This window comes from Heterocephalus glaber, unplaced genomic scaffold, assembly GCF_053883595.1.
Source record: "Heterocephalus glaber isolate CG9 unplaced genomic scaffold, H.glaber_assembly_v1.0 deba00001555, whole genome shotgun sequence".
Classification (NCBI taxonomy): domain Eukaryota; kingdom Metazoa; phylum Chordata; class Mammalia; order Rodentia; family Bathyergidae; genus Heterocephalus; species Heterocephalus glaber.
This window is the reverse complement of record NW_028258346.1, coordinates 2,163,848-2,187,810: the sequence shown is the minus strand read 5'-3', so window position 1 is coordinate 2,187,810 and position 23,963 is coordinate 2,163,848. Positions and strand designations below refer to the sequence as shown.

The 23,963-nt window shown below is 40.8% G+C and overlaps 1 protein-coding gene across 5 annotated transcripts in view; it reads right to left on the bottom strand.

The window, feature by feature from the left end:
- Positions 1-16,693, bottom strand: part of Ints8 (integrator complex subunit 8) — a 56,710-nt gene extending 40,017 nt beyond the window's left edge. For 2 of the 5 annotated variants that reach the window (XR_015442830.1, XM_087190622.1), the window contains exons 1-7: positions 16,379-16,692; positions 15,050-15,224; positions 12,942-13,082; positions 12,573-12,644; positions 11,639-11,690; positions 4,086-4,268; positions 1,094-1,201 (exon numbers count right to left, since the gene is read on the bottom strand). Coding sequence is in view for 4 of the 5 variants with exons in the window: in XM_087190622.1 (XP_087046748.1) it covers positions 1,094-1,201; positions 4,086-4,268; positions 11,639-11,690; positions 12,573-12,644; positions 12,942-13,082; positions 15,050-15,224; positions 16,379-16,508 (861 nt within the window). In the remaining variant the exon portion in view is untranslated. Of the gene's footprint in view, positions 1-1,093; positions 1,202-4,085; positions 4,269-11,638; positions 11,691-12,572; positions 12,645-12,941; positions 13,083-15,049; positions 15,225-16,378 lie in introns of those variants that run through there. The other 3 variants (XM_087190623.1, XM_087190621.1, XM_087190624.1) reach the window with 3 other exon arrangements.
- Positions 16,694-23,963: the final 7,270 nt, after the last annotated feature.

Sequence of the window (23,963 nt, the reverse complement as noted above, 5' to 3'; positions counted from 1 at the left end):
TTGATTCTTGGGGCCGGGAATTTAGCTCAGTGGTGTTGCCGCTTGCCTCGAAAGCTCAAGGACCTGAGTCCCATCTCCAGTACCAAAAAAAACAAGGCTGATTCTTGGGCTGGGGATTTAGCTCAGTGGTTCCACCACCTGCCTTACAAGCGCAAGGTCCAGAGTTCGATCCCCAGTACCAAAAAAAAAAGTTGATTCTTAGCAGGAATTAAGGAAATGTAGATTTATATTTCACCCATCATATTAACAAAACAAAATTCTCTTTTTAAAAGACATATTACTAGCAGGCACGGTGCTGCACACCTGGAATCCCAGCACTCAGGAGGCTGAGGCAGGAGAGCTGCTATGAGTTTGAGCCCAGCCTGGGCTACACAGTGAGTTCAGGGATACCCTGAACTACACAGCAAGACCCTGTCTCAAAAGAAAAAAAACCACATAAATAAACAAAACACATTTCTGCCAAGCATAGTGGCAAAGGCCTTCTAGCACTCAGGAGGCTGAGGCAGGAGAACTGCCTCAAGTTTGAGACCACCCTGGGCCACTAGTCAGTTCAAGACCAGCCTGAACTATAATGCAAGACCCTGTCTCCAACACACACACACACACACACACACACACACACACACACACACACACACACACAGAGGAAAGAGGAGGGAGGAGGGAGGAGGGAGGAGTGAGAAATGACAAAAAGGTAAAATGAAGGAAGGGGTTATTTCCAAGTATTTCCAGCATACCCTTTTTAAAACAAGTCCTTTGGGGCTGGGGATTTAGCTCAGTGTTTCCGCTGCCTGCTTTGCAAGCACAAGGTCCCAAGTTCGATCCCCGGTACCAAAAAAAAAAAAAAAACAAGTCCTTTGAAGTACATAGTTTTACTGTAATGAACAGTTTGGGGCTGGAATGTTTTGTTTGTTTGGTCTGGATTTTTGGTGCTGAGGATTGAACCCAGGGCCTTGTACCTTCCAAGCATGTGCTCTCTGAGCAACATCCCCAGCACAAGACACTGTTTTTTATCTTAAGAAAAATTAAAGCCAAAAAATTTATAAATGCTTTAAGGGACTAAACATTATGTGGCTATTATAACTATATTTACCTCTGCCATTAGTTCTTTGGTTCTAAAAAATTTTTCTCTGCCATTTTCATAGGCAGCTGAATTTGTGGAGCCTTGTTGAAAATATGCTGCACCCAAATCGTAACACACCTGAAATGATAAAAATGTCAATTTACTTAATACTTTTTCAAATACTTAAGATCTTTTTTTTTTTTTTTGGTACTGGGGCTCCAACTTGGGACCTTGCACTTGCAAACCAGGCGGCGGAAACACTGAGCTAAATCCCCAGCCCCATATACTTAAGATCTGACAGAACTCAAAATTATTTTTATTCTTGCATCCAGATTGAAGAAATCCTAAGTGAACTGTTAATACAGTAATACACACATGTACACACACAGGTGCTCTCTCAAAGTACAAATAGTTAACATGTAATTCGCCTTTCCAGGTCAAGACAGTGTTCTGGTTTATATCTGGATGTTCCCCAAACCCTCATGCACTCCTAGGTGGAGCTTTTGGAAGTGACTGCATCATGCGTGTGCAATACTGGATTATGGATGTGTGATACTGATTAGTCCACTGACGTGTTTGGCACAGTTCTTGGTGTGGATACTGAAGAGGGAAGGCCCAACCTGAGTGTGAGTGGCACCAACCAACTGGCTTGCAGCCTTGATGGAATACAAAGGAAGGCTTACTGCTTCCTGCCTGCCTTGCCATGGACTGTTTCTCCTCTGCCATGCCCCTCTGCCTTAGGGGGTTGCTGAGTATAGACTGTAACCTCTAAAAACTGTGAGCTCAAATAAACCTTTCTTCGTTTAACTTGTGAGTGTCCAGTATTTTGTCCCAGCTATGAGAAAGTAACTAAAATGATGTACAAAATATCACAAAGGTATTTTTAAGTTTTACTACACTAACTGTAGTAAAACTACATTAAAACCAGTTTAATTCTACAGTTAAGAGGTAGCCAATAGAGCCTGGTATGGTGGTCACACCTGTCAGCCCAGCTACTCAGGAGGCTGAGGGAGAAGATCCCATATTCAAGGCCAGTCTAGGCAACTTCAATACTGTGTGCCTAATAAAAAAATGTTTTAAGGTTGAGGGACAATGCTCACTGTACAGTGTTTGCTTAGCATGTGTGAGGCCGTGGGTAAATTCCCATGGGGGCAAGGGTGTCACTAGATTGAAAAACAAAACTGTGATAATGAAGCCAGCTGCCTTGAAGGACAGTAGGACTTGGTTTTATTGGAAAAAAATTATTGTTCTTTTCAGTCTTAGGTAAATTTTAATAATGTAAAGCACACACTTTTAAAAAAAGAACATACTTTAAACATTATCGTGCCAGAAAATGAGTAATCTGCCATTCAAGAAATCAGGAATTGTACCTCAGCTATATAATAGCTAGTCTAGCACATCTAGAATTTCACACAAGTTTTGGTTTTTCAGGTTATACTGGCCACCACACTGTGAAAATTAAATGTGTTACCGACAACTTTAAAATATTTTCTGAAAGAGGGCTGGGGATTTAGCTCAGTGGTTCTGTCACCTACCTCACAAACGGGAGGTCACAAGTTTGATCCCGGGTACCAAAGAAAAAAAAAAAATTCTGAAAGATTATGTGATACCACAGTACCAGAAACCCTCCTATATGCAAATTTTATCAATGATTTTAAAAGGTTATCAAATATCAATCCCTCAGTACTCCTCTGATGAACTCTCTCATCAGGTCCTGAAAAACTGATTACCTGCAGCTCTGGAACTAGCTGATCTGAAAAGGCTCCTTCCCAACATCCCCTTTACTATTTCTACCCCTTTCCAGAATGGAAACCAGCAATGAAAGGCACCATACCAATTCATATGAACGAGAAAAAGAATAGGTTAAATGGTACTAATATAATGGCCCTCTTTAGGTAATCAATGAATATTTAAAACCTTCCAGCCAGGCACAGTGGTACACACCTGTAATCCTAGCACTAAGGGTGACTGAGGCAGGAAGATCACAAGTTTTAAGTCCTACTTCAAACTTAACAAGACCCTGTCTAAAAAAATAAAAGGGCTGGGAATGCGTGGCTCAGTGTTAGAGAGCCCCAGGGTTCAATCTCCAATACAGCAAAAGACAAAAAAAAAATCTAATATACTCAAGGTTGTGTGCTACAAAGTAAGCTGCAGAACATATAAAAAGAGACTTCCACACCTGTATGATGATGCACACCTTTAATCCCTGCACTCTGGGAGACTGAGGCAGGAGTACTGCAACTTCAAGCTCAGTCTGGGCAATGTAGCAACTGAGCAAAATCATGTCTTCAAAATATAAAATTTTATCAATCCCCAGTACCAAAAATAAATAGATAGATAGATAGACACATAGATAGAATTAAAAATTTTAAAAAGGGCTGGGGATGTAGCTCAGTGGGAAGGCCCTGGGTTCAATTCCCATTACTGACCCTCCCCCACAAAGAACTTCCAAAGGTTTACAATATATCAAGGAAAAAGACATGACCATATAAAATAGTATCTCACAATAAGCATTAATTAAAAGTTGTCAAAGGAAGTAGGGCCCAAAGTACACAAGGCTTAAGACCCTTGGAAAGCTGGGTATTTTCTGTAAGGGGGGGGGGGGCTAGATTTTTCAGTCTAGCACAATATTAGTTTTGGGGGTTTTTTCAGGTGTGCTTTTGGGGTTTTTGTCTAATTAATATATGAACCCAAGTCAGTTATGATCAGTATTTAAACATCCTCCTAAATACAATTGAAAAATTATTTCAGAGACAATGATCACATGGAATTTTCCATCTATTTCTCTTAGAAAAATCTCAACATCTTTAGTCAGAGACCAAGGCAGAAATTCTAATTAAAAATACTAGGATCATCTCATATAAAGTTCTCAAAAACCTCTACCACACACTGATGAAATACAGAAACAAATACCAGGGCCGGGGATTTAGCTCAGCGGTTCCGCCGCCTGCCTCGCAAGCAGAAGGACCTGAGTTCGATCCCCGGTACCAAAAAAAAAAAAAAAACGAAAAGAAATAAATACCTGGCAGTGCACCTCCTGAATTTTGATTTTCAGCCCAGCAGCAGAACTCTCAGTTTCTCCATTTACCATGCCTGGTTCCATGGCCAATAAATCCAGAGTTCTCATCGTGTGGACATAAAGATCCTTGTTTAATTTTAGGGCTGCTTCTAATACCAAAATAGAATCAGCAGCTTGTTCTTTCAGCTACAGAAATTCAACAAACAAATTAAACACTAAAACAGCAACTGATTCCACAAACCAAAATATTTACAAGATACTTGGTAGCTTTGTGTACTGAGGTAGCTAAAAAAATTAACACAGGAAGAGCATAATTAAATTTGCTGAGGTCGCTCGGAATATGCCGAATCAGCCCGCTGCAGACAGGCAGGTCTGCCCACGCCCTACTAAGGTCCTGAGCGGAGCGTAACATGCAGAATCAGCCCGCTGGACGCCCCTCCCCGTACAGCCACCTGCTTCCACACTACAAAGACACAGAGGACACCGGACCACCAGACCACGGTAGTGAGTCCCGCTGCTCCCAGGCCAGAGGTAGGGGCTTCTGAGCCACCGTCCCACTGCTCCTGGTCCAGAGGAAAGGGCTTCCCAGCCACCATCCCTCCCGCTGCTCCCAACCCAGAGGAAAGGGCTTTTGGGCCACCTTCTGTCCCACTGCTCCTGGCCCAGAGGAAGGGGCTTCCCGGCCACCATCCCTCTGGCTGCTCCCAGCCCACAGGAAAGGGCTTTTGGGCCACCATCCCTACTGCTGCTCCTGGCCCCTGTCCCACCTCTCCCAGCTCAGAGGAGGTGATCCGTGCAGGTGCCAACAGCCCCCCCCCCAGTCAAAATGAGAAAACACGTAAATAAGTCTCAAAACCAGACTTCCAGATCACCTACAGCAACCCCAACAGGAAGTGAGATGGAACACTCTGATACTCAACTACCTGGACCCACTGACCTGGCAACAAAAGGGGGTCTGGAAACAATGAAATCAGAAATAATTTCTCAGATAACAGGAGAAATTGTGCCCCTAGTGCAAGACATGATTAATAAATTTAGAGAGGAGCTCAGGAACATGATGGAATCCCAACATAAGAAACAAATGGAATCCATAAAACAGATGCAAATAGATTTCCAGGACATGAAAAACTCCACTGAAAGTCTACACAGCACAATGAGCCAATGTGAGGACAGAATTTCAGATATAGATGATAAGATTGCAATTAGTGACCAGGAAAAGAAAAATTGCTTCAAAATTATAAGGGAACATGAGAAATCAATCCAGCAGCTGCTAGATGATGCAAAGAAGAATAACATAAGACTGACTGGAGTCAATGAAGAAACAGGAGAGAGTGCAGATGACATAAAAGATCTCTTCACAGAAATAATGGCAGAAAACTTCCCAAGCAGGGGAAAAGAGCTTGACACACAAATAAAGTGAGGCATATAGGACTCCAAATAGCCTTGATAAAAAACAATCTACACATAGGCATATAATTGTTAAGATTCCAGAAACTCAACAGAAGAACAAAGTTCTACAAGCAATTAGAAAAAGAAACAAATCACATACAAAGGAAAGCCCATCAGAATCACAGCAGACTTCTCAACACAAACCATCAAGGCAAGAAGAGCTTGGAGTGACATATTCCAAGCCCTAAAAGAAAACAGCCTCCAACCCAGATTGAGGTACCCTGCAAAACTATCTTTCAAAATGGATGGAGAAATAAAATACTTTCATGACAAAGCACCTTAGGAACTTCGTGAATACCAAACCAGCACTCCAAAGAATTTTACACAATAGCCTAGGAACAGACATTGAGGATCACAACCCCAGGAAGCAAAGCAGAATGAACCCATCTGGCATGACAAGAAATTAAATGTAAAGGGGGAGAACCCAACAAAAAGAAAAAGTCATGGCAATGACAAGTCAATACGTTTCAGTTAGAACCGTCAATATTAATGGTCTCAATTCACCAATCACAAGAAACAGACAGGCAGAATGGGTCAAGAAGCAAAATCCAACAATATGCTGCATACAAGAAACACACTTAATTCAAAAGGAAACTCATAGACTGAAAGTTAAAGGGTGGAAAACAATACTCCATGCAACAGGAACCCGAAAAAAAGCAGGAGTAGCTATCCTCTTTGCAGATCAAGTAGATTTCAAACCAACACTGATTAAGAAAGACAAAGAAGGGCCGGGGATTTAGCTCAGTGGTTCCACCGCCTGCGTCGCAAGCGCAAAGTCCTGAGTTCGATCCTCGGTACCAAAAAAAAAAAAGAAAGAAAGACAAGAACACTACATCCTTGTAAAGGGAACAATCCAAGAGGAAGAGATGACAATCATAAATATCTATGCACCAAACACTAGTGCACTCAACTATATAAAACAAATACTAACAGACATGAAAAGTCATATATGCACTAATACAATTGCAGTGGGGGACCTGAACACCCCACTGTCACAAATAGATAGATCAACTAGACTAAAAATAAGTAATGAAATACTAGAACTCAATCGAACTCTTGAACAAATGAACTTAACAGATGTTTACAGTCTTCCACCCCACAAAAATCACAATACACATTCTTCTCAGCTGCACATGGGTCATTCTCAAAAATAGACCACATACTCACACATAGAACATGTTTAAGTAAGTGCAAAGGAATTGAAGTTATCCCCTGTATATTATCAGACCATAGTGAGATGAAATTGGAGATCCATAGCAAAAGGAACTGGAAAAATTTCATAAACACGTGGAAATTGAACAACACACTTCTGAATAACCAATGGGTCACAGAGGAAATTAAAGAAGAAATCAGACAGTTCCTTCAATTAAATGACAATGACAATACAACATATCCGAATCTATGGGACACAATGAAAGCAGTCTTATGAGGGAAATTCATAGCAGTGAATATGCATATTAGGAAAACAGAACAAGCCCAATTAAACAACCTCATGCTGAACCTCAAGCTTCTAGAAAAAGAAGAGCAGGACAACCCCAAAGCTCATACAAGGGAGGAAATTATAAAGATCAGAGGAGAAATCAATGCAATGGAGACTAAGAGAACAATACAAAAAAATCAATGAAGCCAAGAGTTGGTTCTTTGAAAGAATCAACAAAATTGACAAACCCTTAGCCAACCTTGTCAGAAAAAGGAAAGAAAAGGCCCAAATCCATGCAATTAGGAATGAAAAGGGTGAAATTGCAACAGACCCAGCAGAAATCCAGAGGATTGTCAATACCTACTTCCCGAACCTATACACCAATAAGATGGACAACACAGAAGAAATGGACAGATTCCTAGATACATATGAATTACCAAAGTTGAACGAAGAAGACCTAAAAATTCTGAACAACCCAATATCAACCAATGAAATTGAAAATGTAATTAAAAACTTATCAACTAAGAAAAGCCCGGGCCCTGATGGCTTCACTGCTGAATTCTACAAGACATTTAGAGAGGAACTGCTGCCACTACTGTTTCAACTCTTAAATGAAATTGAAAGGGAAGCAATACTCCCAAATTCATTCCTGGAAGCAAGCATCACCTTGATCCCCAAAGCAGAGAAAGACCCAACTGAAAAAGAGAACTGTAGGCCAATCTCACTAATGAACACAGAGGCAAAAATTCTTAATAAGATACTGGCAAACAGAATGCAGAAGATCATCAAGAAGATCATACACCCTGATCAAGTGGGATTCATCCCAGGGATGCAGGGATGGTTCAACATATGCAAATCAATCAATGTAATACACTATATCAATAGAGCCAGGACAAAAACAATATGATTATCTCCATAGACACAGAAAAATCACTTGACAAAATCCAACATGCATTTATGATAAAAAACCCTTCAAAAAACTGGAATAGATGATCTCTACCTCAAACTGATAGAAGCCATCTATGAAAAACCAACAACCAATATCATACTAAATGGTCAAAAACTGAAATCCTTCACACTAAAATCAGGAACAAGACAAGGATGTCCACTATCACCACTCTTGCTCAATATAGTTCTGGAAACATTAGCCATGACAATTAGGCAAGAGAAAGAAATAAAAGGAATAAAGATAGGAAAGGAAGAAGTCAAACTGTCATTATTTGCACATGACATGATACTCTACATAGAAGACCCCAAGAACTCCACCAAAAATCTTCTAGACCTAATAACCAATTCAGTCAAGTAGCTGGTTACAAGGTCAACACACAAAAATCAATAGCTTTCCTCTACACAAATGACAGACTCACTGAGAGAGAAATAGGGCAAAGAATTCCTTTCACAATACCATCCAAAAAACTCAAATACCTAGGAATCAACCTAACGAAAGAAATCAAAGACCTCTTCTCTGAAAACTATGGCACTCTGAAAAGAGAGATTGAAGATGATATCAGAAAATGGACAGACATCTCCTGCTCCTGGGTAGGAAGGATTAATATAGTGAAAATGGCCATACTTCCAAAACTGCTATATAGATTTAATGCAATTCCAATTGAGATTCCAGCAGCATACTTCATGGACCTTGAGAAAACAATCCAAAAATTCATTTGGAATAAGAAGAGACCCAGAATAGCAAAAGCAATTCTAGGTAACAGAGACATAGCAGGGGGTATCACAATCCCCAACCTGAAACTATACTACAAAGCTACTGTGATAAAAACAGCAAAGAAACAGGCCTGAGGACCAGTGGAACAGATTAGAAGATGCAGAAACAACGCCAGACACACTCAGGCATCTCATCTTCGATAAAGGAGCCAAACACCCTCACTGGAGGAAAGATAGCCTCTTTAATAAATGGTGCTGGAAAAATTGGGCTTCAACTTGCCAAAGATAAAAACTAGACCTATATCTCTCACCATGCACTAAACTAAAATCAAAATGGAGTAAAGATCTAAATATTAAAATAGAAACTCTGAACCAGCTGGAACAGAGGTTAGGTAGAACCCTTGAAGACATCGGTGCAGGAAAAGATTTCATGAACAAAACCTCAGTTGCCCATGAACTAGCACAAACAATCAACAAGTGGGATCTCTTCTTATTAAAAGGCTTCTGCACAGCAAGAGAAACCAACAGCAGTGTGAAGAGACAACCCACAATGTGGGAAAAAATCTTCACCTGCTCTTCCTCAGACAAAGGGCTACTATCTCAAATCTATAAAGAACTTAAAAAGATCAGACCTCCCAAATTTAAAGACCCAATCCAAAAATGGGCATCTGAAATGAACAGACATTTCTCAAAGAAGTAGAAATAGCAAATAAATACATGAAAAAATGTTCAATATCACTGGTCATTCGAGAGATGCAAATGAAAATGCTGAAATTCCACTTCACTCCAGAAAGAATGGCTGCTATCATGAAATCAACCAATAACAAATGCTGGCGGGGCTGTGGGGAAAGAGGAACCCTGCTCCACTGCTGGTGGGAGTGTAGACTGCTGCAACCACTGTGGAAATCAGTATGAAGATACCTCAAAGAACTAGGACTGGAAGTCCCATTTGACCCCGCTATTCCACTGCTGGGGATCTTCCCCAAAGAATTCAAAGAATCATACCACAGTGATATATGTGCACCCATGTTCATAGAAGCACAGTTTGTGATAGCTAAAACTTGGAAACAGCCCAAATGCCCATCAACTGGAGACTGGATAAAGAAAATGTGGTTTTTTTATAAAATGGAGTACTACTCAGCCATAAAAAATGAGAAATTAGAGACATTTATAGCTAAGTGGATGCACATTGAGGCAATACTCTTAAGTGAAATAAATAGGACACACATGTGTAAATACCGAATAGTTTCTCTGGTGTGAGAAACTGAAAGTCTAAATAAGGACTAAAATGTATAATAGGTAATGTGAAATAGGAAGAAAAGGGGCAAAGGGAAAGGAAGTGGGAGGGCTAGGGAAAAGATAGAAGGGAATGGGATTAATAGGAGAAAATGGAAAAACAGGAACACAATCTTTGTAAATAGGGAGGAATGGAGGGGTTGAAGGGAGGGCTGGGCAAGGGTGAAAAATAAGAACCAAGAGAGACTATGTAAAGGTGCAAATTTCCAATGATGAATGTCATTATATTGTATACCTACAATGTACCAATGATTAGAATGAATAATCGATAATGCAAAATAGGAAGAAAAGGTCCAAAGGAGTAGGGGTAGTGGGAGGGGCACAGGAAAGGAAAGGAAAGAAGGGAAAGGAAAAATGCTGAGAAATGGAAAAAATGGAAATAAAGTCTTTGTAAATAGGGAAGGGTGGAGGGGGTGAAGGGAGGGCTAGGAATGGGGAAAAGAAAAAAAAAAGTTTTTCCCAACATAAACTGTATTAGTGCACATGCATTGTTTTACCACTTGCTTTTCTATTATGCATATTTTTCCATGATTGTACAACGTGTTACAGGTACGAATACACATCAGTTTATTTAACAAATGCCCAATCAATGAACCTTTAAAAAAAAAATAAATTTGCTGAGGGCTGGGTACTCAGCTCAGTGTTTCTACCGCCTGCCTCGCAAGTGCAAGGTCCTGAGCTCAATCCCCGTACCAAAATAAAATAAAATAAAATAAAATAAATTTATTGAAATAAAGTAATCTTGTCTTTGGTGGGGTTTTTTGGGGGTTTTTTTGGTACCAGGGATCGAACTTGGGACCTTCCGCTTGCGAGGCAGGTGGCAGAAAAAATAATCTTAAACTTTAAAAATTCAGTAAGATCCTATTGTGAAATTAGTAAAATTCAGAATAGACTGATTTTTTTTCCACAAAAAACTTAATAAAGAAAAATGATTTAAAGGTTTGTACTGTTCCACTTTGATACGAAAGAAATGGCTGACTTCATATGCTTCCACTTCCCCAGGGACTAGATAACCACAAGATGAGGTGGGCTTTTTGTTTCCACATTCAAAATACTATAGCACATTTATTTTATACAAATATAGATGTTTCTTCTCCCCCAGTCCCTATACTTTACAAGGTATCTCCACAAGTCTGAGTATTAATTAGTTACAGAAGTCACATTTGAACTACAGAAACTCCTCACTTCTACTTTTATATTAAGTAGATCCATTAAATAAATAACTACTATGGGGCTGAAGGTATATATAGCTCAGTGGTGGAGTGCTTGTCTACCATGAACAAGGCCCTGGGTTCAGACCTCAGCACCACTTTAAAATATAAGTTATAGGGGCCGGGGATTTAGCTCAGTGGTTCTGCCGACTGCCTTGAAAGCACAAGGTCCTGAGTTCGATCCCCAGTAACAAAAACAAAACAAAAACATAAAATATGTTATAAATCTTTCTTATAGTGGTTTTAGAAAGTAGAAAAGAATATAAAGATGTAGCTTATAATTATTAATTTGTCTTATCTGTGAAAGTATCATGAGATATTCAACAACAGAACTGGTGATAAAGTATTCTACCATTAGAATTGAAAACCTGAATAGAGTATTACTTACACTCTGAAAGTAAAAACTGCCACTGAACCTAGACCATGACAATTCTCACATACCTAAGACTAGAAGACGCAGCTATACATGCTATAAAACGTTCCAGAAATATTACGGTGTAATTGATGCCAATGCTTACCACTTTCAAAATGTTTTCTGTTAGCTCTTTTTCCTGTTGCATTTGATTCATTCTAAGAGAGAAATGAAACAAGATCATTCAAATGTTACTCTCAAGACTAAAAGATTCTTAGTTTAAGATCTTTCTTAAAAGGTTTAATATCTTAATGCTATTTTTTATGCTTGAAAAAATACTATTGATACACATTAATTTACCAGTATCTTCTCACTCTGCATTATACTCTCAATTTAAGAGTAAAACTTACAATAAAAGCTCATATCAAGTTAGAAATTAGTTTCTAGCTCCAGATTCCAGCTGCTACCTATTGCTAGTTCTAAATCCCATCTACTACCTGGATTCAAGAATTAGATTTAAATCTCTATGTATAAGCAAACTTAGAACTTTGTACTCTAATACTTGCATATGTTAAAATAATTTCCCCACATACAAGACAAACAGATCTTCAAGACAATTTAAATTAAAAAGTTTGACATTTTTGGATGAATGAAACAATTCCCAAAGTGCTCACCTCCATTGTCTTTTCAAATCTCTCTACCCTTGATTGCTAGAGTACTACCTGATCCTTGAAACCCTCTTAATTCATCTAAACAAACTCCTTCCCCACCCCCACCCCTGTACCAGGGATTGAACTCAGGACCTTACACTTGTGAGGCAGGCAGCGGCACCACTGAGCTAAATCCCCGGCCCCCAAACTTTTTCTTTTGAGACAAGGTCTCCCTAGGTAGTCCAGGCCTCAAACTTATAGCAATCCTTGCATTTCAGCCTCCCAAGTGCTGGGATTACAGGCATACAACATCATGCCTGGCAAATAAACTTTTACATAGGCCTTCTGCCCCCATTTCTGCTCTATTTCCTCTGTAACAAGAGCAAGTAAAAACTCACAAAATTTTTAAAAATTCTAATAAAGTGCCAAAGGTCATATCTGCAAACTTACACGCTTAACTGAGGGGGTCCAGGTTTTGCCTGTTTGACAGGAAAACTACTTTGAACAATTGTTCTAATTGCCCTGAAGAATGAAAAAAGAAAATTTAGCATACAATAATTATTAAAGTTATTTTTTTCAAATACTACAGTACTTAGAAAATCTGTATCATAAATTACCTAAAGTTCTGAGGTATAATATGTTATAAATCAAGTACAGTTTTAGCAGTATGTTCTTCACCTAGGGATCACCAATTCTTTCCATTGTCAGACACACAGTGCCCAAGATCCTGAGAGACCCCTGAAGCAGGAGACCCTTGAAAGCTAGAGTACAAATGAGCAGAAGGTGCCTGGCACATTCTGGATTTGTAAACAAATTTACCATCTATTGTAGAGAAGGATAGCCATGGCAGTGGTTGGAGGTAAAGTGGCCAGATCCATGTCGACATGCTTTGTCCCAGGAGGAACTTTACTGATGCAGAGAAGCTCATTTAGGAGCATATTCAATACTGGAACAGACAAGCTTTAAAGGAAGAAGCAAAAGGTACATGTTTACATATCAGCTGCAGGAGAGGCACAAAATACACCATTCTAAATCTTCACTGAAAATAACTATATTGTTAAAGGATAAAATCTCCAGGTTTACCTATCAAATTTCAAAAGACTTCTTAAAACTTATTACTATGAAAGAATTTTAAATTTATAAAAAGTACACAGGGCCGGGGATTTAGTTCAGTGGTTTCACCACCTGCTGCGCAAGTGCAAGGACTCGAGTTCAATCCCCGGTACAAGAAAAAAAAAGTACACAAATATAATGAACCCCCATCAATGACCTTCAACAATTACCAAGTGACAACCAATCTTGTTGCCCACTTCCCAAATTATATTTCAGATATTTCAAAAAATTAACTCATAATCACAGTAGTAATTTCACATCTAAAATCTTTGACTTGCTTATTATCATCAAATATCCAACCAGAGGGCTAGGCAGAGCTTCTGGCCTCGCATTTTCAAGGCCCTGGGTCCAGTAGCCACCACCACCCAAAAACAAACAAAAAACCAGTATTCAATTTTGCAATTGCATTATTTTGTACATACTGCTATCAACTGATATGTCTCTTTGTCTATTAAGGTATGGGTTCCCCCTCAGATTAAACATTTTTTTTGTATCTAGTATTAGAATCTAAAATTCTAATTTTTTTGTACCGGGAATCGAACTCAGGACCCTGCGCTTGCAAAGCAAGCAGCAGCACCACTGACCTAAATCCCTAGCCCTAAAATTCTAATTTTTTTTTTTGGGTACCAGGGATCTAACTCAAGTCCTTGCACTTGCAAGGCAGGCGGCAGAACCACTGAGCTAAATCCCCAGCGGCCTAAAATTCTAATTTTAATAGCTAAAGAATGAATGTACAGTGGAAAAAAATGGATTTGAAATAAGTATGAACTCTCCTGGAATATAATCTAGCAAAATGTATCATGCCCCTTAAAAATGTTAACACTACACAACCCAACAATTTAAAGGGCATGGTAGTACAGGCCGGTAATTGCAGCACTCAGAAGGCTGAGGAAGGAGCCCAGACTACATAGTGAGTTCAAGGCCAGCCTGAACTACACACTGATCAGAATCAGCTATTCAGTCTGGGAGAAGGCCGGGGATTTAGCTCAGTGTCACCAGCACCTGCCTAGCAAGCGCAAGGTCCTGAGTCCGATCCGCAGTACCCCCACACCAAAAAGAGTGTGAGAGATAATGAAACTATGACCAGTAAAATTAACTGAATTATTCAACAGTAATATTAACTTTTACTCATCTTCAGATATTTAGTTGAACTGAAACGTTTCAAACAGTTTAGGTGTAGATGCTCTCTAGTTATCACACCAAAAATAATAAAACTGCCTCATTACTGACATCAAGTTTGTGCTCACTCCGGTAGCACATATACTAAAACTGACATCAAGTTTATACTGTAAAGGGTGATTTACACTCATCTAACATTCAAATGGTTGTTTGTTCGTTTGTTTTTGAGGTGAGGTTACCTCATCAGTATCTCTCAGGGTGAAATGATCCTCCTGCCACCTCAGCCTCCTAAACGCTTTCTTATACCTTTTGAAAAATATCTGCACATTTTACCAGGACTATACAGAAAAATAATTTTAAAATTAAAATTAAATTAATAATCTAGTTTTAAATTGTAATAAAAAAATATATAGAAGTAAACAAAAATATCTAAATCAGGCATGCTGTTACATGCTTGTAATCCCAGCACACTGGGAGGCTGAAACAGTTAAATTCCAAGTTCAAATACCAGCCTGGTCAATTTAATGAGATCTTGTCTCAGACTCTTAGTCAGACCCTGTTTCAAACAAATTAATTTTTTTAAAAGGGGGTGGGGGTGGGGATGTAAGCTCAGTACAAAGGCTCTGGGTTCAATACCCAGGGCCAAAAAAAAAAAACCTAAGTAGTACTCCAAAAACAAATTTAAAGCTTTATACCTTTTCTCTAATATGTCTAAGTCCCACTTCAAATGTGCAGCAACTTTAAGAGCAAGAAGTTTTAAAATACGATTTCTCTTGTTATCAGGTGGAGGTTGAACTTGGTTTTGTTCATTAACTGAAGGTTTGGAAGCCTGTTCCAAAAACTGAACGATAAGTTGAACTGGTGCAGGATCTAGGATTTTAAAGAAAATAAATGTTTAAGTTTTAATTATGAAGATGGAAAAAGAACCACGGTATTGTTTCAGCCATAAAAGGAATCCAAACTGTCTAGTTGCAATGAGAAGGAATATGACACATAAACAGTATGCCTGGGAGCTAAAGGGGTCAATCTGGAAGAGTGGTTGAGGAAGAAGGGACGAAAGATTACTACAGAAGAAAGCACTTCCCAGGGAAGCACACAGTACAGGTTGCCCTTGAGCAAATGACCAAGGCCGATTACAGGGAAGCCACGCAGGCTGTATAAGTGTTGTTTTGACAATCAGGGAGACCTCCATTAAGTTACTTCACTGCATCTGTTTCCTCCAATGCAATATAGAGAATACCAGCTACCTTACAGGATTATACTGAAGACTGCGCTGAACGAGGTTAACAGGTGTGAAGAATTAGGCATCCTGAAAACACTCAACAAATGTTTGTCAAAAGGGTTGAATGAAAAGGAGGTAAAATAGGTGATAAAGTATACTAACTTCACACAAAGGAATCCCTTCCAGTAAAGGCCAGTCTAGTAGGCTGAACAAGCCATACCTGGATTTAAACTTACCAAAATGCTAAAGTAAGGAACTTATTCTTTCATGGCATTGCCGCTTAACAGAAATGTCTGGGGTTTTCCTCCTTTCCTTCCCCCTACAAGGCCCACTTACGTGAGAAATTTAAGTATTATCACCACTACAGTGACGAGCTCGCCAACTGTATAGCAGTGCCTTCTTTTACAAACCTGAACACACAGCCTGACTTTGGAATAGAAAAGTAGACCACTGAGAAACAAAGAAAGACCCTAAAACAACTAGCGTCAGGCTCAGTCCAACAGCCCTGAATTTACACAGGCCTGGGCACCGTAAAGAGATGGTTCCGACCCGCCTTCCCAACCCAAGTAGCCCTCGAAGGTGCTAAAATCGCGGACAGTGGAAGGGACTGCAGGGGACTGAAGGCTTTGTTTTGGGATTCTCCCGAGCGCCCCGGGACGTTTCAGGCACAGAGAGGACCCAGCGAAAGCTCATCTCCCCCCGCGCCCCCCACCCCAGGCTGCCGCTACGGTGGCCGAGAAGATCCGGAAACGAGGGAGCACCGGCTGCAAGTGCGGTCTTGGGCTGCAGGTGCCAGGTTCACCTGGGCAGGGCTTGCGCAGATGTTTCTCCAACAGCGACTCCTCCAGCAGGAACTCGAACCAACAGGTCTGCGGCGGGGTGCAGGGCCGGCTGGAGGTGGCCGCCTCCCGGTCCGCCGCCTCCGCGCTCATCCTGCCCCCGCCGCCGCTCCCCCCAGGCGCGCTTCCGGACTCCAACCTGACACTCGGGCCCGGGCCTGTGGCCTGCGGAATCAGCCAAGAAAAACGCCGCTCGCCTCAAGTCCCTAAAACTCACACAGCCAAAATGGCGGCACAGGCCAACCCAAGCTGAGTTGCTGGATCGGCCTCCCGCACCGCGCCGGGCCTTCGAACCAATCCCTATTCGAGTCGGAGGGGAATGGGCGGGGAAAGGGAGGCTAAGCTTCGGGCCACGCCTCCTTCCGGTTGCTATGGGAGACGGTAGGGCAGTGGGCTGGATCGCAGCTGAGCTCCTAATCCTTTAGAGTTCCCGAGACCCCACCTTCCAGTGACCCCACCTCTCAGCATCCGCACCCTGGGGCCCAAGATTCTGCACAGGACTGTGAATTACTCTGAAGGAGCCACATCTGTTACATATGTATTTTGGGGGTTGTTTTTGTTTTTGAGAGGAAATCCTCAAACTTGAAGCAATCTTGTGTCAGTCTCCTGAGTACTGGGCTTACAGGTGTGCCCCACCATCCAGGCCCTCGGGGTGTGTGTATGTGTGTGTGTGTGTGTGTGTGTTGAAGACCCTACAGATGGTTAGAATGTCATGATTGTGGAAAAGTGGAATGTCGCAGCTTAAGAGCCAAAATTATCTTGACTATCTTTAGTCCCTTTTCACAGCCATTTACTACCAACCTCTGTAGCTGACCTAACATCCCTGGGACTACTAGATAAAACTCTTGGGATGTATCTTTCCACTTAGCAGAAAGCTTTCTGTGGCTGAAAGCTTCCATCAACTCTAAAGATATGAATGCTGTAAAATAAAATTTAAAAACCAGCTGCTTCCTGCCTGCCCTGCCATAGACTACTCCTCTGGCAGGCCCCTCTGCCATGCAGCCAGCCGACTATGGGACTATGGACTGAAACCTTTACAAACTGTGAGCCAGAATAAACCTTTCCTCCTTGAAGAAAAAGAAAAAAGATAAAATAAACTATAGGATGGGTCTGGAGATTTAGCTCAGTGGCACCGTGCCTGTCTGGCAAGCACAAAGTCCTGAGTTCCATCCCCAATACCAAGAAAAGAAAAAGGTCCAGGGATTTAGCTCAGTGGTTCCGCCGCCTGCCTCGAAAGTGCAAGGTCCCGAGTTCAATCCCCGGTACCAAAAAAGAAAAGAAAAAAAACTTTAGGAGATTTCCTTGCTGGCTGTGGTGGCACACACCTGTAATCTTAGTACTCTGGAAGGCTGAGGAAGGGGCACTGTGAGTTCTAGCCCAGCTTGAGTGATTTAGCAAGATCCTTGTTCTAAATAAATAAATAAAAAGGGCCGGGGATGTAGCTCAATTTGAAGGCCTGGGTTCAATCCTCAGTCTCACAGGGAGGAAAAAGAGATGTCTCCATTCTGCTGTAGCCCTATACCTGATGCCCCCACCAATGTATTTGGTAATTGCATTGATTTATGCAATTCTGTATTATGAAAAATTCATGTAATCTCTTCCATGAGATAGCACATTATTCAGGGTAACCTGAATCTGTTCCCTACCCTTGGGCACTCATATTTGGCTCAGAATAATCTTACTTCCTTTGGAGCAAGAGCCCTGTTTTGCATTAACAGAACTTTGGGGACAAACTCAAGCCATCGAAACAGTAAGCTTTTTTTTTTGGTACCAGGGATTGAACTCAGGACCTTGCACTTGCCAGGCAGGTGCGGTGCCACTAAGCTAAATCCCTGACCCAACAGTAAGCTTTTTAAACAGGGACTGATACCTACAAAATAGCAATAAAAGCTTTCCTATTTGCAAATAATTTTCATATGCATGATTCTGATTTCCTCCTACAAACAACCCTGTTATATATCTTTTGGGGGTTTATTTTGAGACAGGATCTCCCTTTGTAGTTCAGGCTCATTATGTACCCCAGGCTGCCTCGAACTCACAGCGATCCTCCTGGCTCAGCCTCTCAAGTGCTGGGATTACAGGCATGTGCCAATATACCTGCCAATATATATATATGCTTTTTAACCAATGAGAAAACTAAGGATTCCAAGAGTATAGTTCACCTAAGTTTCCCCAACAAATGAGAAGCTGAGACAGGCCCTCTGGTGATCCTCCCACTATATGCAGGCTGCGTCTAACATTTGATAACATTTGGCTTCTGGTCTTTTCCAGAATGAAGAGGGAAGACTTTGAAAATATTTTAGGGGGGGCCAAATCATTTTATTAGGGGGCTTGGAGGGGCTGAAAAGACAGTGAGATCTGGTGTTCTTGACAGGGCTGGACCTCACTGAAAGCTGAAAAGGCAAATAAAAGGTAGTAACGGTAAATAAAAGCAGTTCTTGCATAAATGAAAGTAAATAGAGTGCCTCAATGGCGACAACTGCCATAAACCTCTCTGGGCTCTGAGCTGCTGCTCCCCAGCTTTATGTGGTGGTGCATGCCTGTAATCCCAGCACTTGGAAGGTTAAGGCAGGAGGATCATTGCACCATGGGTTCGAGGCCAGCCTGGACTACTCAGGAGACCCTGTCTCAAAAACAAACAGACAAACCAAAAATGAATTTCAAACCTGTCCTAGGTGAGGGAAGGGGAAGAGAATTTTTTTTAAAAAAAGAAAGAGACAAGCTGTGATATATATATGTAACCACCCCCCAAGATGATGGTAAACTGCATGAACTGCAAACATGTATTAATTTACAAAAAACAAAACAAAAGAAAAAAAACCTGTTCCTTAGCTATTCCCTATACCAGTGATAAGGAGCCTTTTGGAGCTTTCAATGATACAAACAGCTCAGTGCGCCACACATGCCATAGGTTCACCACCAACAACCTACAAAGAGCCATGTTCTTATCATCCACCCTGTCACTGAAGTCAGAAACAGGAGAGTCATTGTTATTCCCTGTCACTTTTTATGCCTAATTGGTGAATAAAACAAGCCAAATCTGCACATGCACCAAAAAGACACAATAACTTAAACTCCCTATTGATATTTGTTTATTTAGGGTCTCCAAGTTTTATTAGACTAATTCATGTTTTCCAAACTCTGTTCTTCAGAGCCAGAGGGTTTTGGTTTTTTTGTTTTGTTTCATTATCTGTTTTTAACTCACTTTGTAGTTCAAGCTGGCCTTGAACTCACTATGTAGCCCATGCTGGCCTCAAACTTGTGGCGATCCTCCTGCCTCTGCCTCCCAGTGCTGGGATCACAGACATGCGCTTCCACACTCAGCTACTTTCCTCTACTTTAATCATAGCTTATCTTTTTAATATTAGATATTAGAACCCATAAGTCACCAAATGTTTAGAGTAGCTACTCTGAGCTACACTGTGCTAGATGCTGAAGATGGAACAGAAATAATGTAGAAAAATACTATCAGAAAGTACAAAGGTGGCCAGGGATTTAGCTCAGTGGATCCACCACCTGCCTCGAAAGTGGAAGGATCCAAGTTCGATCACTGGTACCAAAAAAAAAAGTACAAAGGTACCCCACAAACTAGAAGAAAACACTTTCAAATGAAATAGCTGATAAGGGATTTTAAACTAAAATATATAAAGAATTCTTACAACTCAATAATAAAATGATAACCCATCTGAAAAATGGGGAAAGGATTTGAATGCTAGTCAGTCCTCCAAAAACACGCAAATGGCCATTACGCCCGTGAAAAGATGCTCTCGGCAGCATTCATCATTAAAGGCACCTATAGGGCCGATATCGCTTCATATCCAGTAAAATGGCTAGGATTAAAAAGACAAAAACAATGGATGTTGATGAAGATGTGGAAAAATTAGACCCCTCATCCATGTAAAGTGTGAAATGCCACAGCCATTTTTGAAGTCTGTCAGTTTCTCTTAATGTCAGAGGCAGTCTCACCAGATAACCCAGAGATCCCCCCTTCCAGATATCCATTGAAGAGCAGAAAATCTATGCCTATACAGAGACTTGTATGTGAATCTTTATAGCAGTATTATTTTACAACAGCCAAAAGATAGAAGCAACCCAAGCGTCCATCAGTGAATAGACAATGTGGTGTTTCACTGTACAGTATTCATTTTATGTCACTGCTTTAACAAATGTCTCTCACAGTTCCGGGGGCCAAAAGACTGACATCAGGTATCAGGGGTCCACACCTACTCCAGAGGCTCTAGGAGAGAATCTCATCCCTGTTTATTTCAGCTTCTGGTGACTGTTGGCATTCGTCAGCATGCTTTGGCTTATAGCCACATCACTCCAAACCTCCACCTCCAACTTCATGTTGCCTTCTTGTCTGCTGTCTGTCAGTCTCTCTGGTGTGTCTCCTATAAGGACGCTTGTCATTGGTTTAGCCACAGACACCCGTCCTGTGATCCTGAATGATCTTTTCATCTCAAGACCCTTAATAGTATAATACCATTTTATAAAGGAAGAAACCAAGTCTCAGAGGACTTAAGTAACCTTCCCAGTAACACACACCCAGGTGGTAAAACACCTCAAACTATTATCACTTAGCTCATTAAGAAGAAACCTTACTGGGGTTGGAGATGTAGCTCAATGGCACCACCCCTGCCTTGAAAGCGTAAGGTCGTGAGTTCAATCCCTGGTACAAAAAAAAAAAAAGAAGAAGAAATTTTACTGTTGATTTTTTGTTTGTGAAATAGTTGTAAGCCTACAGCAAAGTAATAAGAAAAGCATAAAGGACTCCCTCTCCTTTACCTGATGTCTCAGTTGTTAGGTTTTTACCAAACTTCTCTCACCCTCTCTCCACAAACCCTCCCTGCACCACACTGTGTCCTTGGACACTGGATAAGATGACCAAGTGTCTCAGTCTGTTTCATGCTGCTATAGTAATACCTGAGACTGGATAATTTATAGAGAAGAGAGTTTTTTCTCACAATTCTAGAGGTTGCAAAGCCCAAGATGAAAGCACCAGCAGGTTGGGGCCCAGTCTCTCTCCTGCCAAGATGGTGCCTTGAACACAGAACCTTCTGGATGGGACAAAAGCTGTCCTTACACAGACAGCAAAAAGCAGAAGAGAGAATGCCCAGTCCTTCAGCCCTTTTCATAGCAGCATTACTTCATTCATGAGAGGAGAGCCTTTGTGCTCGGCCTCCAACACCTGTATTGGGATTAAGTTTCCAGCACATGATTTGAAGGAAAAGAAAACCTTTGAAACATGGGACCAACTAACTCATCCTGGCTTCCCAGGATGGGTCCAAATTTAAAACTGAAAGTCCTGTATCCCAATTCTGGGCAAACCCTAACACCAGGCCTTTCCCTCCCAACAATACCTGCTCATTGTGACCCCAGCTGCTTGGAGGCAGCATCTTCACATGGAGAAGATGAGAAGGGAAGCCTGTGCTTACCTATTAATTAGTCCAAAAGAGTCACCAGATGACCTAGGGGCCTGAAAGGTACTAGAGTGTTTAACCTCATTTTTTCTTTTGTTTGTTTTGATTTTGAGATGTGGTGTCATTAAGTGGCCCAGCTGGTCTCAAACTCCCTAGCTCTAGTGACTCTCCTGCCTCGGGCTCCCAAAATAGCTGGCACCACAGGCACACACCGCTGTGCCCAGCAAGTGCTTAGCTTTAGATCAAGGAAAATTGCACCGATGAGGTGGTACCAGACTTAGTAATATCGTAAAAATAAATCGATTTCCAGCAAACATGTTTAATGATTATGCATTTGCAGAGCATCTGGAAAGTTCATATGCTGTTATATGTTTACTAGTTACTCAAGAAATTGTTTTTGTTTTATGTTAGATAATAAACAGCAGTACTCCATCACATTCTCCTCCTTCCTGATAGTTCAAAATGTTTTCTCTGAGGGCTGGGGATTTAGCTCAGTGGTTCTGCCACCTGCCTTACAAGCACAAGGGCCCGAGTTCGATCCCCGGTACCAAAAAAAAAAAGATATACAAAATGTTTTCTCTTACATCTTCCTAGATTTCTTGTTCTTCTAGTAGGTCATAAATTTTTTCCTTTTGAAATCTAGGCCTTCCCCACTGATCCCAAATAATGGAATTAGGAAAAACTATAATGGAAAAAAATGCAAGTACTGTAATAATTATTTCACAGTTACATATTACTAAAAATAAAGATTATTTTCATAAAAGGCCTCTGATTATAACATAAATGAAAATAAATTTGGATTCAGTCCATTTCTTTGTGTTTTCTTAAAAAAATACAATCCATATAGTGGCACAGTTTGTAATAGCTAAAACTTGGAAACAGCCCAATTGCCCATCAACTGGAGACTGGATAAAGAAGATGTGGTTTTGTTTATAAAATGGAGTACAACTCAGCCATAAAGAATGAAAAACTAAAGTCATTTATAGCTAAATGGATGCACATTTAAGGCCATACTCTTTTTTTTTTTGGTGCCGGGATCAAACTCAGGTCCTTAGCGCTTGTGAGGCAGGCAGTCGAACCACTGAGCTAAATCCCTGGCCTGAAGCCATACTCTTAAGTGAAATAAATAGGACACATGTGTAAATACGGAATGGTTTCTCTGGTGTGAGAAACTGAAAGTGTAAATAAGAATCAAAATGTATAATAGATAATGTGAAACAAAAAGTAAAGGTCTAAAGGGGAAAAGGAAGTGGGAAGAGTAGGAAAAGGAAAGAAGAGAAAGGAAAAAATATGAGAAAAGGAAAAAATGGAAACAGAGTCTTTGTAAATAGGGAGGGGTGGAGGGGTTGAAGGGAGGGCAGGGGAAGGGGGAAAAATAAGAACCAAGAGAGATTATGTAAAGGTGCAAATTTCCAATGATGAATGTCATTATATTGTACACCTAAAGTGTACCAATAAAATTAATTTTTTAAAAAGAGTATTCAAATGAAAGAGAGAAAAAAATACAGTCCAGTCACAAACAGAATTGACAACTTTATTCAATGAGTAACTTAGAAGGGCAGGGAAACCTGTTTCTCATGGCTTCACTGTCATCTTGTGGCCTTTTGGGGATACTGTCATCATCTACCCATAATACAGAGTTCTTCCTGGCATAACTGAATATGACATAGGCTTGTGGTTAGAAGGAATCTATTCTTTGTACAAGAGGTTCTTCAATATCTAACTAAACCATATATTCTTAGGTATTTCCAAAATAGGTCTGCCGGGTGTGGTGGTACACACCTGTGATCCCAGCACTTGGGAGGCTGAAGCAGGAGGATCACTGCAAATTCGAGACCAGCCTGGACTACACAGTGAGTTCAAGGCTATCCTGAACTACATAGCAAGACCCTGCCTCAAAAACAAACAAACACACAAATAGTAGATTTTTCAAAAGGCAATCGGTGAGCCCTATAACTACTGTATTTTTTTCCCCTTCCTCTTCCTCTCCACTTCCTTTTCTCCCTTTGCCCCTCCATTTTCTTTTTATCAGTACTGGGAGTTGAACCCAGAGCATTTACTGAGCTATATCCCCAACTTGAAATAAATTTTTTTTTTAAATACAGGCCTCTAAGTTACCCAGGCTGGG